We start from the raw sequence: 18,164 nt of genomic DNA, 5'->3' as shown, positions 1-18,164 counted from the left end.
AACCAATATAAGTCTTACATCCGAATAAAGATAGGAATTTAAAGCTTTGAAAACGAAATGGGAAATTCCTGTGTTTGTGAATGTCACAACAACAAGTCTGTCCAGTCATCTTATTTGGTTGGAGGGTTTTCCTGCTCACACTCACCGTGTCTAAGTGGTTTCCACAGTTAAAGCTGATCGGCTGGTTTCACAAAAGAAAGGACGGCGAAATGAAGTGAAACACAGTTAACAAGACCACAACGCTCTGAACTCTCCTAGACTTTTCCTGCATTAAAGTTGAGGCAGAGCATGTTGAGTTTATATTTTGGAGGTGTGCGGTGGAAGTAAATGTTTCTGCTTTGATCATTTGAGCTTTTTCTTGTTTTCCAAAGTTGCCTACCTCAGTTTGAAGCCCCTGAGTGGAGTTTTTGGCCGGTTATAAATACAGACTGGAATTAATCAGTAATGCCTTTTTATGACCTACAAAAGCAAACGAGACAATCAGCAACAAGATGGATCATATCTTTGTTAATAGTGCGTGAAACCACTGCCTACCGTGGAGTAGGTGGCAGGCTAAGAGATTAACTGCACTTCTACATTTTAAAAAGCAGGATGAGATTTATTGCTTAAAAACACTACTACTTATTGTACTGAACATAAATGGCAAATTAATGACTAGTCCAGATAGTCCACAGGGTCGCCAAAATCAACACAAATCAAAAGTTCCTAAGTTCATTTGTGGTACTGGCTAACTTTTCACAAGAGGTGAGATTGTTCTCAGATATAATGTCTCACCACTGCATGCTCATGAAGGTTGAAATAAAACAGTTTTTGTAGTTAGTCAACAGACAAGAGGACAAGCAACATTCTCCATACGTATGTGCTTTATTGTGACATTATTGGCAGGGGGAAAAGTGCAGATAAATGAATGACTTCACTGTAAAATATATTCTCAGAACAAAGTGCCGATCTCTCTCATGACTTTTGTGTTAATAGTCAAAAACGGGAACATACAGACGATGGAAACCTCAATCACACCATCTGAAGTGATGATCTTTGGCCTGATTTTATGAACTCTACCAAACATCTGATTAAAAAAAAAAAAAGAAAAACAGACATTACAGGTTAGTTTCAATGAAGCCTTTTATTATGGAAAGAAAGAGAAACAGTGATGCTCAGGATGACAACACGCAAAGTAAGCCAACAAGAACCAACAAGTGTTAAAAAAGAAGAAGAAGCAAATATTTAGAAAATAAAATGCACAGTGACTTGAACTCAAGAGTTGTAGAACTTTGGTGTGAAATCAATACAAAAAAATGATGACTGTGATTATGAGTGAGGTGATACACAAAGAAACACTGTAAGGACGCACAAACAAGACGTCTGTGCACGCACACACACACACACACACACACTTACACACACACACGTGTATGTCCCCTGATAGGAGAGACGAGACCTGACTGAGATTTATCACCAAAGGCAAGAGAGAGAGAGGAGATTACAGGATGAGAAAAACAATGAATACAACCGATCATAGGCGACTTTTTAAAACCAAATACTGACAAACGGTTGGTAGAAAAATATCACAATGATACAAACAACGTTTTCAGAGAAAGGTAAATCATTGAGAGGTGGAGGAAAGTCTTATAAAAGGACATTGCACTGAAACCATCTTCATGAGCTCGACACTCACCACCAACACGTATTACAAAAAAAAAAAAAAAAAAAAAAAAAAAATTCTGATACGCCTGAAGAAGCAGCAGCCTGACGACGAGACAGAAAAATGTCGGGAATCATGAAGTTGCGTAGGTCTTTACAAAAAAACATCATGACCCATAAACCAAGCAAAAACGGCCAAATAAAGCTGAAAGGATTTCATGCTTCATTAGCTCGTTTGTATTTCCTTCCAATGTTAGGTCACCCGACTGGCCATATACGCTCGCTTCTTTACACTCCATAAAGTAAATGCTAATGAGAAGATGCTTAAAGTCGTAGATGTGATGTTGGAGTAAATGAAGAAACATTGCTTTGTGCCTCCACAGGCAGTAAGGCATCAACGCCCTGATGAGGTTCTTCACAGTTCTTCTGCAGTGCTCCCGTATTGTTCCACTTTTAGTCGGCCCCTTGCATGTCGATGGACCAACACGGAGCACTGAAGGTTTGGAAGGCGTCTTTTTTTTAATTTATTTTTTTACTTTCTTCCAAAACAGAAGCTGATATAACTGTGGCAATGAAGTTCACTATACAAGGTTGTTTGGCTAATGTTGCTGAAATAAAAGAGCAACATTCAAGTTGTTTCAGTATTTTGATTCTAAAAATAAAATTAAATCAAACTTCTTTCTTAAAAAAGACCAAAATTATTTGTCTAATTTTTAGGTCAAATTATAGACAAAAAAAAGGTTAAAAGTTCAATAATTAACACTTAAAGTCATTACGATAACTAAGCCAGCCTGCACTGTCAACCAAACCTCTGCTGGCGAGCTGTGTCAAGTGCTCCGGACACCCAAACCAAACACTCGGGTTGGAAACTTTCCCCCAAAAAGGTTATTGCCATGGTAGCTAATGTTGCAGCATTGGGTTTGTGTGGCTCCTCTCAAGACGTAGGCACTGAGGTGAAGAGCAGTTAAAGAGAGTCTGGGAAGGTAAACACCACACGCTGTCTCCACTGGTTTAAACAACGGCCATCACTGGATGTAAATCAAGAGAGATGGTGTGATTTTAACACCGTCCAGACACTGAACTATACTCCCTTAAAGACACCGACCTCATGAAAACATAGAAACATGGCACTCAACCCATTTCCTGTAAGATCTGACCATTTGAAGAAAAAAGAAAAAAGGGATACCTTTGCAACTGTGTACAATTCTGGAGGAGGATAATCCCCTCGCTGTGAAGCTGCACATCGTGTGCCAAAGAAGAAGAAAGAAAAAAAGCAGCGGGCTAAAAGTTAGCCGTATGATAAGCAAGACAAACGAGGAGCGCGTAACATGAAAAACCGGACTAATGTATTTGACAGCTATTTGTCAAAAGAATCAAACCTAGAATGATATACTTACTAATGGTTTTAGATGTTAGCTGAACCCCTGGAAAAGATATGAAGCCTGTTCAAAACAACGTCCTTATTTGGCAGTTCATAAAATGAGATGAAGGAGGGGAGGGAGAATCATATGAGAGACAGAAATAAATGGCACATTTTATCTGAGCATTCAGATCAAAACTATCAAACGCAAAGATCTACTGTAAAGGTCGGGCATAAGGTTCACAATTGCAAACATACTCCTTTGCCTGAAACAAAGTAACTAGTTCTACATATAATGAAATCAGAAAGAAACAAAGTCACATCTAGATAATGGCACAAGCATACTGGGAAAATAAAGAGAATACTATGGAGACTTTTACCCAGCGTTTGATGTTCAAAGAAAACCAAAGTCAAACTTGTTTATCAAGATATTCTGTGTCCACTTTAAAGCATATTGTGTGTCAAGACAGGAGTACTCTGGAAATATGCCATGTACAAAATATCTCCCTATATAAACAACATTCACACAAGGCACTTCATTCGGTAAGAAAAGAGAATCACAGTCCTTCCTACGACCAGAAACTGCCTGCATAGCAACAATACGAGGACTAAATCTTCTCAGGCTTTTGTGTGGTACCACAAAAGAAGTTTCCGAAAAAAAAAGTTGTTTCCTTTTTTTTTTGGTTTCATAACAAGCACTTCACCGAATAGTAAAACTTTGTTGGTTTGAAAATAAAGACCAGAGTTCAATCCTCTTAGCTTTTTGTCCCAAGTATTACCAACATAGGGCGCTCTGTACACGTTCACGTGTGTCTTCTGGTGAAACACAGTGCTCCTGGGATATTTAGTGTTTGGGTTTTTTTTTTTTTCTTTCTGATTGCACTCAGAAGGCAGCCGGTCACCAGGAAATAAGACGGGGTTAAACGTGACGGTTTCCACAGTGAGACTCCATGGCGTCCCCTTGGGGCAGAGACAAGAGGGTCGCGTGTGGGAGGATCTGCCTGAGTCTGAGAGATGATGTGGCTGTAGAGACGGGCGGAGGTGGACAGAGAGGAAGACTGTGGTGTGTCCTGCTACCTGCCTCTTAGGTTCTGCAGGACCCCGTAAACCTCTTCCTCTTTGCTGAGTCCCTCAAAGAAAGGCAGCAGGTCCAGGAGCTCTGTGTCATTCATATCGTCAAACCAGGACTGGACCGGAACCTTTAGAGGCGGGAGACCACATTCAGTTAGCTTTTATTTTATATCAACGTTATCACAAATAATACCAATGTACAAATGGAAACACACCCCAGACAAATGAACTGTAAAAGACAAATACAGATCGACTTCAAGTCACGGGGAGGACAACCGAAAGTAGCCAACTAAATTTATAATTTGTAAATCAACAATCAAGTTTTAGAGACCTCTGATATTTGTTTTGGTTTTATTTGGTTATTTATCACAATAAATAGACAAAGTGTGAGCCTGTTTCCACTGTTATTCTGTTAACAGATGTCTGAAATGTTTTGATTATATTAATGAGGCTCTTAACTTGAATTTTTTACATTTGTTTTTACTATAGTAGCCACAATTTCTATGAGCTTCAAGATGATAGAAACATTCAGGGTGATAGGAAGACTAACTGGCTGCAAGGCAGAGTATATCACGGACGCTATGACCGTTCTATTTCTGGTTTCTGACACTTACAGCGTTTTCTGGGTGGAAAATGTACGAGGCGGGTGAATTGTCCACAATGATGACGTTGCTGAGCTCTCGTCCCAGCCGGCTGAGGTCTTTGACATAGTTCCCTCTGTGAAAAACGCAGGACTCTCTGAAGAGTCGTGCTCGAAACACGCCCCACTGGTCCAGCAGGTCTGCCACAGGGTCTGCATACTGTCCAAGACAAACACACACAGAAAGTGTTACACAAACATTAGATATGTCCTGAAAGACAGAAAGAAAAAGACAGCGATAAACTGTTGTAAAGACTTCTGAACAGATCTAAAGTGCTACACTATTATTCAAAGCAGGTGATCCTTCACAGACTTCTACCTGACAAGGAAGATGCCTCAGGGTTTACTAGACTGTACAACAAGCAACACTGACACCTACTGCTGCTTTAAACTCAGCGCGGGGAATATTTGCTAAGGCACAAACAGCAGGCTCTTCTCTGTCTCCTCCATTAAACTTACCCATGCATTATTGTCTAAGATGCAAAGACACACAGAAGGAGAGTGAAACAGAGGAAGTGTGAAATAACAGACAGCTAGAGCAGAGGAAAAACGCAGAGCAAAACAAGGAAATATATAAAATGTTCTTTCACGGCAGACATTGGCTCGTTAACCAAAACTCATGTCAGAATAAAAGACGTCCGAGCTCAACTCACCTTGGCAAGGCTGGCTGTGAAGAGCACACATTCAAAAAGCTCGCCCATCTTTTGAAGAAACTCATCCACATGGGGTCGCTTCAGCACATAAACCTGCAGGACGCAGCAGATTTTAGGCCCAGGTTAGAGGAAAACAACATGCATACTTAAACACAGGTGTCAGGATTGTTTTAGAAGGTTTTCATATCGTACAGTTCTGCATTTTCCTGTTACTTGTTTTTACATTATCAAAAATCTTCTACTTGGTGACAACCCTCCTTCACAGACGTTATTCTTACTCACAGTTTAGACGCCCTCATCTCTTTGCAAGCGACTACCACCCAGTGCAAGTAATCATGAATAGGCCGACCAGGATACACACAGCCTATCCTGGATTACTTGAACTGGATCACAGCCAGTCTCTTCAGGATCTTCACATTGAAACATTCCTGAATAAAAAGATATGCAGCCTTGTATCATGTCTCATTACGGTCTGTGTGTAATACCTGATGAACGGTACCATCGATCTCCACTGGAACAATGAAATCAGCATTGCTGATGGGCTGTGAGAGGAAACACAAAAGAACATCTGAGGCATTCAGACAGTTGATGTAGTACTACATCTGACCAGCAGAGGTCCTGCTAGGAACACTAACTTGACATGTTGCAGATTGTCTAAACTCTTGCTGAAAGAATAATAATATAGTCCATTTATTTTCTGCCAAAACAAAGACATCACAATTTTCTTTTCAGTGTCTGCGGTCCCTCTAGCAGTCTAACCCAACAGAGAACTAGGACGCCTTCCTCAGACAGGGTGGAAAAAAAGAATGGATGAAGAGGACCACAATCATCATCATTTTCTATACGTGACAAAGCTTGTTAAAGCTTAAAGAGGAACTTAAAGAGAAACATCAGCAGGCTCATCCTCTGGCCTACATCCAGCCTGCTCTTATTTTTTACTGCACAATCAGGAGAGTATTATCTCTGCTGTTGTTACTTCAGCACATCCTCCACCACCTGCTCCTCTCCTGCCTGTGTTTACACAGTGATCTAATGGTTTGACACGGCTTTGACTTCAGGCCGGTTATTGTTTGGCTCTTGGGTATAAAGCATCACTTATACAACATGTATTCTTCTTGTTGCAAAGCGGTTTATATACACAGTATGATTTATAATGTTACAGGAAATAGTTATGTGAACAACATTGTTAGATTTAGGATTTTATCATTAAAATAGTAAATCCAGCTGGTGACTTCTCACTAATATAAAAGACCTTAAGTGGCTCACACTCACACTCAGAGACAGCTTTATAGCTGTTTGCATTAACAGAAAACTCGAGCCTCTTCTTACCTTGAATGAACTGTGGACGAGCGTTTCATCCAAGTCAATCACCACACACTTTTTGCCATAGTCAGATATTATCATCTCAGGTAGGAGGTATTTGGCTGGTGGCTGGGTAGAAATAGACAATGCAGATTATGTCAGATATACGGAGAGGGGGATGGAGAGTAACAGAGAGAGAAAACCAGAGAGAGAGAGAGAGATTAAGACACATTTTTTTTGCGTAAATTAATGTCCAAGGCTGAGCAAAAAGCAAACACCATGTTAGGAAGAGTGGGTGACAATGAAGCTTGATAAAGCAATGTCTTAAATGATGCATTTAATAGACTCGTTCTTATCTTAAAAACAACACCCTGAGGACACCAAATAAAAACACAGGACACACCCTCTTTACAGACGCCTAACTCATAGAAGGTAAAGCTGCAAGGCCAGGCTACGACTAAAGGAGTTTTAGGTAAACTCCTAAGTGTAATCACTCATTTAACAGTCATAGGGCAATTCTGGTTTAATAACCTCGGTCGGTATCAATGTTCAGGCCATTAATATTAACTAATATGCTTCATTTAAAATCAGAAAGATCATGGGAATACGTTCAAAGTGGGGCCATCATGGCTCATGTGAGTGAGATCTACATGGATACAAAGCACCTAGAAGTATTGCAAAGTAACTTGATTAGCATGCAACTGCTGACAAAACCGGATCAGATACAATCACACCCCTAGTTGTTTTTGGAGAACAGACAACCCATGTTTCCTACTGTATGTCTGCCCAAACATTTTCTTCAAGACTTTTCTTTTATGCAAAGCATCGCTTCATAAGTTTTTTAGTCAATTTTGTTTGAATCTGCTTTCCTGTGTGTTTAAACAAGATCAGATGAGCTATGTTGCTTCCTCTGGTGCACATGATAATTCATATGTGCATGATCTAAACAGGTTATTTAATCAGTCAGGATTAACTCCTTTAGTCTAGGACTTTTAGGCCTTCCCCCCTGGAGATCTGTGAAGATTTGATAACATTTTTCACAACATCTCGTCCATGAAAAGGTAAGCTGCTGAGCAAAAAAATAAAGATCTCTTATCAGTCTGGAAATGCTGATAAACTTAAAACATGATAGGATGAAGTTATGTGGGGAAAGTATGGCTCAGTGCAGGAGTTGTATTATAATACTTTTACTTTACTTCTGGCATGGAAGCACCTGATGAATTAAAATAGTTCCAAAACTGAACTTGTTAGAAAGTTAGTGTCACAGTATTTCTGAGAGCATACAAACCACAGAGGATCACTCATGCAGATCAGTCACTGCGGCACCACTTAAACCCACAGGTGAACATACACCTTCCAAAAGCCAGTGCAACCATCGGCTGAAAATGAACCGCAGTACGATAGCCGAGCAAAAGCTCTCTGAGGAGCACTGGAGCCCACATAGAGAGGATGTGCCAGCAGCAGCCCACTCAGCCTTCATGCAGAGGAAAAGAAATAAAATGCAATACATACACTAGGGACAGGGATGACCTCGACCTGGTCACACTATAACATAAAAGAGACAGATACACATGTACAAAAACAGGGTGAGGGGTAGGAAGGACAACAAAAAAGACACAAAAAGAGTCCACATCGATAAAAAGAAACAAACAGTGTGTGGTTGGTAGAGCAGCAGCTCACCTTGGGAGGAGATCCATTCTCCTCAACAGGTGGAGGCAGGGCGCTGGTGTTGGTGTTGTTGGCTGGGGGTTCCACATTGTAATTGCGGAAGCAGCAGAAGAATGTGCTAAAGATGCTCCGGCTCCTCTGCTTCTTTAGGCTGCTGTTCGACTGGGACGCTGTCAAAACAACAGGGAGGGGTGCGAGAGCGGAGGGGGAACAAGTGGGAATGCAAATGGTTGTCATAAAAATGTAGCAGGCTGAAGATGGGAAGAGTTTATGTTTTGCATGCTGATCTGTGGATGGTGCTTGAATATCTGTGAACAAACAGTTATATGTTCGTTACACTTTTGCTAAGTGACCACAGTGGTGTGAGCTGCACTCAATCACAATAGGTGAGACCTTGACAGTGTGATTAAATGGCATTAGTGTTGGTTTTGTTGCCCCAGTCTGGCAGAAGTACTGATCAGAAAATAACTCGGCTGACTGGGGTGACCTCATCAGTCACACATAGCGACAGTTTAGTGCGTGCTCGCCTCTGATTGCAAATCGCCTCTCATTCCAGGACTACAGAGCGGGGCCTAAATCAGACACTCAGCTTATATTAATAGTGACAAGTTGGGAGGCTGCACAACCCTCCCTCCTCATGGATCCTGCCCAGCCGTGGATCCCATCTCCTGATTGGCCTTGGGGTTCTCCATTTTGAACGCTTGCTTACGTTTCCCATGTTTCAGCTGGCAGGTGAGTGACTGAAGCAGCCTGGACATGCAAAGAGACGAGGGGAGGGAGGAGGTGGGAGGCCCTCAGACCCACGCAGGGCCTATACAAGGCTGCATTCCTCTCCACCCATGTGCCCTCCCTTCTTTCCCCTCAGCTCACTATCAGAATGCTTTTGCAACTGAAGACCAGCAAAGAACATTATGTCATGCCTTTAGGCTTTCATCATAAAAAAGATACATAAAATGACGAACACGCTTTATAAACAAAATATTAGTGAAGACAGAAGACTTTCAAATACTTCTGCTAATACCAGCAAAGCTATCCTTTCAATGATAATATTGAGTAACCACAGTCTTTTACTTTATCAAAATACTTCAATTGTATATTCCACGAGTAAACATATTCATGAATGCAGGAAAAGGTATCAGACAGCAGAGCACAGCCTCAAGAAATCACACTGCTGGCTATTTGACCTTATCTTTACTTTCTGGAGATACAACCTCATTCACCTCCAGATAAGTTAGGTACAATATGCATCCTTTCAATTTGAGTGACTTTTTAAAGAAATGTTTAAACTTGTACACGTGATAACTGAAACAATAATGATGGATAATTAAAACAGCATGTAGTTCTAGGGACATAACAATACATTCAACACACGATGAGATGTGTCACGTTGCCAATTATGCTGTTGAGTCATTACACCTGGCTCTAACATGTTAATCATCAGATGAACTCCTTAAAACAACAATACACTTAGTGGTCTCTTTAGCTCTTGCACTGACTAAGGGGAAGGAGTTTTCAAATCCACTTCCAGCATACATTAGACATAATCAAGGACAGTGTTTTTGTGTCTTGAGCTATGCTGTTTCACATGTTACGTGTGGTTGTGTTATTTGTTTATGCAAGTTATTTTTGGGGCCTTTTTGTCTTTATTGGATAATGGATAGACAGCTAAAGAGAGAGGGGATATGTTGGGAGGGGAGAGTGGGGGATGACATGCAGGAAAGAGCCACGGTCTGATTTAAAATCCACAGCCGGTGGGACGAGGACCACAGACTACATACGAGTGTGATTCCTGCGTGAAAGTAACAGGAGTAAACACACTTATGTTCTACATGACAACATGGTCTTGGGTGCTTTATAACAGCAAAATCAGAATAAATAAAGTAATCTGCAATAAAGGGCTCCTGATCCTTTGTACTGACGGCCATAGAGAGTTTTTTTTTTTTTTTTGAAAGATGGCAACACCAAAAAGTTGAAGGTGAAAAAAAAATAGAGAATAAACCAATCAAGAGCCATGAAGAAACATGTTATGCTCCTCACTTTTTTATATGTAGTCAATCCTCTGGGGGGGGGGGGGTATCCTTTTATTTTATGTCAAAAGACACATGGAAATGCCAACAGAAAGGAGGAACAGAAAAGAGAAAAGGATGTATGATAAAGTCCAACTTCTGCCCAATGTTTCCAGAGAATTAAGGCTACCATCTGACCCTATCCACTGGAAAATACCAAACGTTGACACAACACTGCAGCAACCACAAAATAAAAAAAACGTACTACATACTGATTTTAAGATCCATTGCTTTCTTTGTGACATTATGAAATAGCTCTAAAGGGAAATTAACCAAATTGCTCTCTATGGTCCCCGCTGAACTTCAGTCAGAGAGGTTTGCTGAAAGATCATCATATCTGCCCTAATAAGCCGGGTTTAAATCTAAAAATAACCTAATGAGGGCCAAAGACTTCCTTTGTTAAACTAGACTTTGTCTTGTCACTTTAGCTCTGTATCCATGGAAAACTGGGACAGTTGTCAGCCTCCTGTGATTCATCAGCACAACCAACCAATTCCTGTACACAAAGACCCTCAGAAAACACACAGGATGTCTGAGTCATGCACAGAGCACAACTCTGCCTCAAACACACATCACTCACCTGAAGATAAAGAGAGGGAAGATGTTTACTCACAAGAAGGTTTGATTTAAATTCAATCAGTCCCTCCAGGATTTTTCAAGATTTTCTTGACACAAGGTTTGCCTTTTGCGATGCTATACACGCAAAGAACAATATACATAATATAAAAAGGTAGATAAAGGGACTGAGGTATTACTGTCGCACTGCACAAACACTTTAAAATCAGCAATGACTGACACAGAGCCTCTCTTGTGTGTGGAAACTTAACAGCCCAGGCTCAGATTGGTTAAAAAACTCAACACAAAGCACTGGGATGTGGCTTAAAAGAACGGCAGTTTTCAACACAGAAAGAGGGATAAAAAATTACAAGAACTCAGGTATTGTATTTCTTAATATGGATTCATTCAGACTGAATCAAGTCTCCACAAGAAAGTGTTGTTTGTGGCCAGAAAGAGGGACAATAACACCAGAGCCTTGTTAGAACAGAGCAGCTGTCTGCTTACAACTCTAGCATGCAGCTTTCCAAAGATATAGAAGATAAATTAACAATAAAAAATATTCTGATCTTTATACAACATTGCAGATATTGACAATATAACCAATATCCAAACAGCAAATGTGTTTGTGTTTAGCCGGAGAAGTATGGCAACAGACCTGTAGTATTGCTTAATATGTAAATTATGTAACCTGAAAGTTGTTTTATATATGTTTTTATAAGTGTAATTTCTTCATGTCATTTGAAGACAAGCACTCCATGTATATACATACATTTTACAATGGCAACTATCCAAAAAGATTCAACCAATTTTTTTAAAAAAGGAGGTAAATAGAAAATGATATGCAAGAGCTGGAGAGGTGCCAGGGCACTTCCCGAGTACTGCCGATGTGCCCTTGAGCAAGGCACCGAACCCCCAACTGCTCGGGTGCGCTCTCCGCTTAGCAGTTTGTAGCAGCCCCACTCTGACATCTATTTGTGTGAGAAGCATGTCCCTATAAAATAACAGTGTTAACCCGAATTTACCCTCAGGGATTAATAAAAGATATCAAAAAAAATTAAAAAAGCAACCATTATTTTTAAAGTCCAGGCATTTAGGCATTTAGAGTAACTTCACTATACCTCTAACCTTTATTTTCCTTGACTTAGCCAATGCCTTGTATTTACGCTGTGGGAGGTAACTGGCTCTTTAAATTTACTCAGAATATTCTTGCAATGATATGACAGAGCTAATAACCATGTCACTGTGTTTGTCATAATCAAAAAAACAACACGCCTTTTATTACAAAATAGAATGTCTCAGTCGAAGTTTAAGAATAAATTATATTTTGTATGAATTTCTGGGGGAAATTAAGAAAATTCAATAATATTAAGCATTAGGTAGCGTTCCTATTACCCCACTAAACCTGTGTTAGGAAGAGTATTACACAACTTACCAGTACATCTGTTTGTTTTCCAGTTGTGATTTGACTTTACATTTGCAAGTCAAACTTCAGGATCTCAACTAAGGGATCCAAAATAATTATAGTGTGATATCGATGATGTTACAAAATACAATGTTCAATGTTTACCACACTTATATAGGTCTTCAACATGTTCTGCGATTCCTTGACAACGGAGAAGGGAGACGGGATGGTGTAAAGCCACCCACGCATCTCAGAAATGCAATCAAGTTTTAACTCAAAAATATGAGGAGTGCCAACTTTAATTAGTTAAAACACTCTTCATAAACACCCTCCCAAAACCAAACAATTTGGGCACTGAGACCACAGCCCTTTTTATCTTCTTTTGAAAACAAAGTTGTTGTCCCAAACTTAAGCAGACAGAGTATGACTACATGGATAGAAAACAGATTATTGTCATCTCTGCTGTAGTTATACTCGGCCTTGAGGTCAGTGGTGCTCTGACCAACAGGGCAGTGAGTCTATATTTAGTCCGCTGCTTGGCAGCTAAACCAGTGTGGAAGCCAGGCACATGTCCTGAGACAGTCAGCAGAGAAACACTGAGAGCAAAGGTAGTCAATTTTGTCCAGACAGTTTGGAGCCTGTTCAAGCAGCAGAAGACTACCTGTCAGATTCCTCCAGGACAGCTGCTGAGATGGGCTTCACGTTCAGTGCTTGGCACCAGATAAGAGACTATAAAATCGTTGCATACTTGTAATATAATCGCAATGACTACAGCTAGTCAAAATAATTTCATGAATCTTTTTTTTTTTTTTTTTTAATCACGGCTTCACATAAATCATAATTACGCACCACACAATCAAAGACTACAGTTTTCAAAAAGTCTCAAACAAAAGAAAGAAAGACCAACGCTGTTCTATTCTTATAATGCCGGTAATATTTGACTTAGCCCCAGGGAAAGAAATGTGTGTGAGTTATTCTTAGAAGAAAACAGAAGAGGTAGCAGACAAACACAAACATTGCTGCTCTACTTTTTAATCTAACTCAACTGTGTCCAGTATAACAGTCAATTCAGACCAATACAAGGTGCGATTTTGATGCAGCGTGTTGAATTCCTGCTGAGTGACTGTTAAGAGCTACTCAAATCTCTCTATTGGTAAACAACAATATGCAACTAAAGTGTTATAACAGCTTGAAACATTTCATAAGCATAATGATTGCAAGCCTAGAATAAAGTTACCAGAATACAATGTGTCCTTAACAAACATGTACTGAACTGGTCAAAACTATTTACACTTTATTTGTCCTGCCTGCCACAAATAATTAGTGTGGGGGTCAAATCCCAATCTGCAATGATATTCCCCCTCAACTCCCATATACCTGAAATGATAATACCTTAAATGATCCACTCGCATGTTCAAGTTGCATTGAGTCAATGGTAGTTACTGAGGGATACCTCTGTTCCCTCAGGAGAAAGCATTGCCGTGGCTAAAAGCTTAAGTTCTCACATTACTAATGGTCTGACATGTGACGTTTGAGATGTGATACTGAAACACATCCCATGGGCCTGTGTGACCCGGAAAGTGTCAGGGTAGCCCCAGGAACAGGACTCAATGGAGACCAGCTGAAATGATTGTGTGGATGAGATTTGGCTTGAGCTGCAGATCATGCCAAAAACTAGAGCCTGACTGATTAATCAGCCAGCCGATAACATCTATCGATATTAGCATATCAAGTGACTAGCGGCTAATTTGATTTCTGGTATGCATTGATATTACTAGATTTATCCACCAGTCAAATAGCATTTCATTTGGCAGGCCGCCCCCCCTAATATAATGGTAGGGGAAACACAGGGATTAACTCAGTAAATGCGTGTATCTATCACTAAGGATCTAAAATAGATCCAAGAAAGATATCGGCCGATAAATGGGTGTCTGATTCTTTTCTCTCCTTAATATTTATTTGATCTGATTTATTTAGTTATTTTTAAGCAGCACAATGTAGAGGAATATTTTCTTTTCATTTTGGCCTTTTCACAGAACGAAAATGTGAAGGAGGAAGAAAAACTTGGTATTGGCCCTAAAAAATCCCATATCGGTTGGGCCCTACTAAAAAGTGTAGCCCAACCTGTATAGGCTTAAACGGGTACTGATAAAGAGAGGTTATCTATTTTGTATGGACTTATTTTTATGGTTTATTATGAACTGATCATATGTTTTATTATGAACTGATCAAATTGAAGACATGTCTATTCATGTCTACTCAGGAGGCTGTTTCCTTAATAAAAATACCTTAAAGTAAAAAAACTAAACCTCATTATACAGTCAGTCAACTCAAGTGCTAACCTATCGTGCTAACCCAGAGCTGCTTAGCTGTGACACTCTGCTCCATGTGCTGAAGACAGTTCTGAGTTTATTTTAAACCATGCTCAACAAATCACTTGATGATTTATCTGTAAACATTTAGACCAATACAGATATATCTGTTCTAGGCCAATATCAGCACAATAAAAAAAAGCCATGCTGTACTAAATAGTGAGTGGAGGGATAATAAAAAAAATGATGGAGTGTAGTGAAATCAAGGCACTAGAAAATCACTTTGCCTCTGATATTCCCTTTTATGTGGGAGAATATTCACTTAAAATAAAGAAAGGGTTGCGATAGGTTCAATTTTGCTGAAAAAATCCATCATTACTAATACGAAACTTACAACTGAATACAAAACATAGAAAATTCACAAGAGAGCCTTTACAAGTGATTTTATCTCGGTAGTTACTGTTAACAACATGGGCAAACTGCAGATCAGTGAATGGCCTGTGCAAACCTGTGCATCCTACAATGAGACCACAGAAGTGATTACTCTCTAACATCAAACATTCATATCTCGAGCAAAATACTTCTCCAGACATTTTACATCAAACACCCCAGTTTTCTGGGAAGCCACGTCAAAGTAAAACTTTTGCAGCCCATCGGATCAAACCACCATGAACTTTTCAGATTCTTGCGGCGGTGATTCATTTAATGAGCAGGAATGAGTCACCTATCAGATCATTTGTACTGTTATACATATGGCAAGCCCTTTTGACATTTAAGTATTAGCGGTAATAGCAATTGTAGATATCAAGCAGACATATCCACAATGTAATTTTCACTTGTAACAATTCTAATTAAAGATATCTACAATTTATTTTCCACTAGTGGAAATGGTCATTGTAGATATCTGTAACTTCATTACTAACTAGTCGGCTTGTGCCATTGACTTCTATTCAAATTGAATTACAGATATCTGTAATTCAATTTTTACATGTTGTAATTCAAAGTCGACATATCCATAATGACATTTTGACATGTCGCAATTCTAATTCATGATATCTACAACTCAATTCTCACTAGTAAAAATGTTAATTCTTGATATCAACAATTGACAAAGTTCATTTATTATATCGACAATTGTTCTAACATGACAGATATCATAAATTAATTACAGATAACAAAAACGCAATTCTTACAAGTCGAAATTACATTATTGACATGTTGACCTGGAATTACAACATGTTAAGAATGTAATTACAGACATCTTAAATTAACATTTCCACTAGTGAAAACTAAATTGCTGCTTGTCAGCCAGACTGTTTTAATATTAAAAGGGCTTGCCATGTTATATGGCCCTAAAACAAACAGCTTAGTGATAACCTGGGACATTAAATGGACAAGTCACACTTGTTCTTCTTCAGCGTGATGTGTGAACACATGAAGTTCAGTCACATTAGTTTTGACTTTTAATCAGATAAAACTGAACGGATGCGCACTATTTGACGCACAGCACAAAAACGTGATGATCCTGCTCTCATAAACTTGTTGCGTAGGCCTACAAACATGTTGTGGACTGTATCTTGCAGTGATTAATGGTGAAAAGTGTGAAACAAATAGTCAACCAGTGTCTAAACATATTGAAGCGGAGAGCTAATGCGTTAGCGCTAGTTCACCGTTTACCGACTTGTCCTTACCTTTTTCCTGGTTGAAACATATTATTTCCTCCTCCTTTGGGTTGGAAACTTGGGTTATTATGGACATGTGGTCCATTTATGCGGGTAGTTATTCCTGTTGTATTCCCCTCACTGTTACTCGTTACTAACGTGGTTGCTAACTCCTGTTAGCTTAGCGGGTTAAGAAGAGGATGACCGTCCGGGGCTGAAGTGTTGTGTCAGCGGTGTTAGCCCGCCAGCTAGCACGGTGTTTAAAAGGAAGCCGGAGAATGGCTGTCATTTATGGCTCTCCGTATAATATCATCGCTGCAAAAGCAAAAAAAAGCTTCGTGGGAAAAAACCAACTGCGCAAACAGCTTTAAAAAAACAGAAGCAACAAAGGTTGATTTGCTAACTAGCTGAAGTTAGCAAGTAGCTTGTGTTAGCCTTGAAGCTCCGGGTATCCTGAAATGTGAGGCCGTGTGTCGAACAAAACAGAAGGAAGCCCGTCGGACGATTGTTCTTATCTTAAAACATGCAAGCTGTTGAACGGTAAAGTTAGCTACCACAGTTCATGTGTAGCGGCCCTTCAGTCCCAGTGCAACATGGAGGCTTTATGTGTTTTGAGTTGCATGTGAAGCGGGGGCACTCGGAGTGGGAGGGGGCGTTTTGTTTTCTGTGATGGATTCTCTCACTCAGCCTATGCAGCTGCTTGGACGAGGCTTCTCCAAGCTTCCTTTCCTCTTTACTGTTGTTTTATAAACTGAAGCTTTTTCTTATAAACAAATATACACGTAATAGAAACTGCGTTATTGAATACCACAAACCCTTTTAACCGGCTCATGGGCAAACAACATCACTTTCAACAATCCGAGCAAATAGTTGACTGTAATCCAAAACCCTTAGGATAAGTGTGTGCGCTTTCTCCGTTTGTGGGTAATGTTAACAAGGCGATAGCGCCACCTAGTGTTTAAATCAGGCAAATGCTTCCATTAGGTAGAGCAGGGATGGGGGCAACTTTGGTCACAGCAAGGGGCCACATTCATTTAATTCTCACTGCCAGAGGGGCCACATTGTAGGATACAAAAGCGATTACAGGCGATTATGTCTCAAATTTAACTCAACATATACCAGTGATCAAATATTATTATGGACATATTTCTGTTTTTTTATGATTTCATGGCAGATTTCATTATGTTTTCAATTAATTGATGTGTAAAAAATTGACCTGAGGGCCACGTTGAGGGTTGATGGGTAGAGCCTACAATGCATTTATAATACAATAGGCCTAAAAGGCTATGAAGGAAAATATTATTGTTGCTATTGTTAAAGTTTACGACCATAAATCAGGTTTTAGAGAAGCTAAAACAAATAAAAGACGTAGCCCTACATAAATAAAACCCATTTTCTCCTGTCATGTTATATCATCACCAATAAAATAATAATATATAATAATATTACAGTAGGCTTATACTGAATTGGTATTCAATTATATTAATCGTAGTTGTAATTGCCCTGGTGGCTTGCAGCCAAATATCATGGGTTATTTCGTGTTTGCATATATTTGTCTAAAGTTAGACCACTTGGTAACTAAGCTCAGGTACCTAATACACAAGTTATGAATTGGGGAAATTCAACATGTTAAAGCAGCTCAAGAGGCAGTGAAACAAGGTCAATCAGTGATTAAAAAAATAATAAAGTAGGCTATTTACACTATGAAGCCTACACCTTTCACCAAATTCACATATAGGCTACTTCGGTTGAATGCACAGACAGTCTACACTATGTGATGCTATTTTGTCACATAGATAGATAGATAGATAGGTAGATACTTTATTAATC

At 39.5% G+C, this 18,164-nt stretch overlaps 1 protein-coding gene across 2 annotated transcripts; it reads right to left on the bottom strand.

Moving 5' to 3' along the window:
- Positions 1 to 845: 845 nt before the first annotated feature.
- On the bottom strand, positions 846 to 16,983 carry LOC109996776 (CTD small phosphatase-like protein). 2 transcript variants are annotated; one of them, XM_020651066.3, is made up of 8 exons: positions 16,365 to 16,983; positions 8,348 to 8,505; positions 8,180 to 8,212; positions 6,695 to 6,796; positions 5,851 to 5,907; positions 5,366 to 5,458; positions 4,687 to 4,872; positions 846 to 4,200 (listed from the first exon to the last, which is right to left on the bottom strand). In XM_020651066.3, the coding sequence occupies exons 1-8, from the start codon at positions 16,438 to 16,440 to the stop codon at positions 4,075 to 4,077; spliced, it is 831 nt and encodes a 276-aa protein (XP_020506722.1). In that variant the 5' UTR covers positions 16,441 to 16,983; the 3' UTR covers positions 846 to 4,074. The 2 variants fall into 2 exon arrangements, with proteins under 2 accessions (XP_020506722.1, XP_020506730.1); XM_020651074.3 differs by lacking the exon at positions 8,180 to 8,212.
- Between the last annotated feature and the right edge of the window lie 1,181 nt (positions 16,984 to 18,164).

Source organism: Labrus bergylta, chromosome 4 (assembly GCF_963930695.1).
Source record: "Labrus bergylta chromosome 4, fLabBer1.1, whole genome shotgun sequence".
In the NCBI taxonomy this organism is placed as follows: domain Eukaryota; kingdom Metazoa; phylum Chordata; class Actinopteri; order Labriformes; family Labridae; genus Labrus; species Labrus bergylta.
This window is presented reverse-complemented; position numbering and strand designations above follow the sequence as displayed.

Excerpts from the sequence above, each read along its gene's own strand:
- LOC109996776 (XM_020651066.3), bottom strand. The coding sequence starts at position 16,440 with ATGGACCACATGTCCATAATAACCCAAGTTTCCAACCCAAAGGAGGAG. Across the intron at positions 5,459-5,850 it reads TCGATGGTACCGTTCATCAG|GTTTATGTGCTGAAGCGACC; the intron begins GTATTACACACA and ends TGCGTCCTGCAG. Across the intron at positions 4,201-4,686 it reads TTTTCCACCCAGAAAACGCT|GTTCCGGTCCAGTCCTGGTT; the intron begins GTAAGTGTCAGA and ends CCGCCTCTAAAG.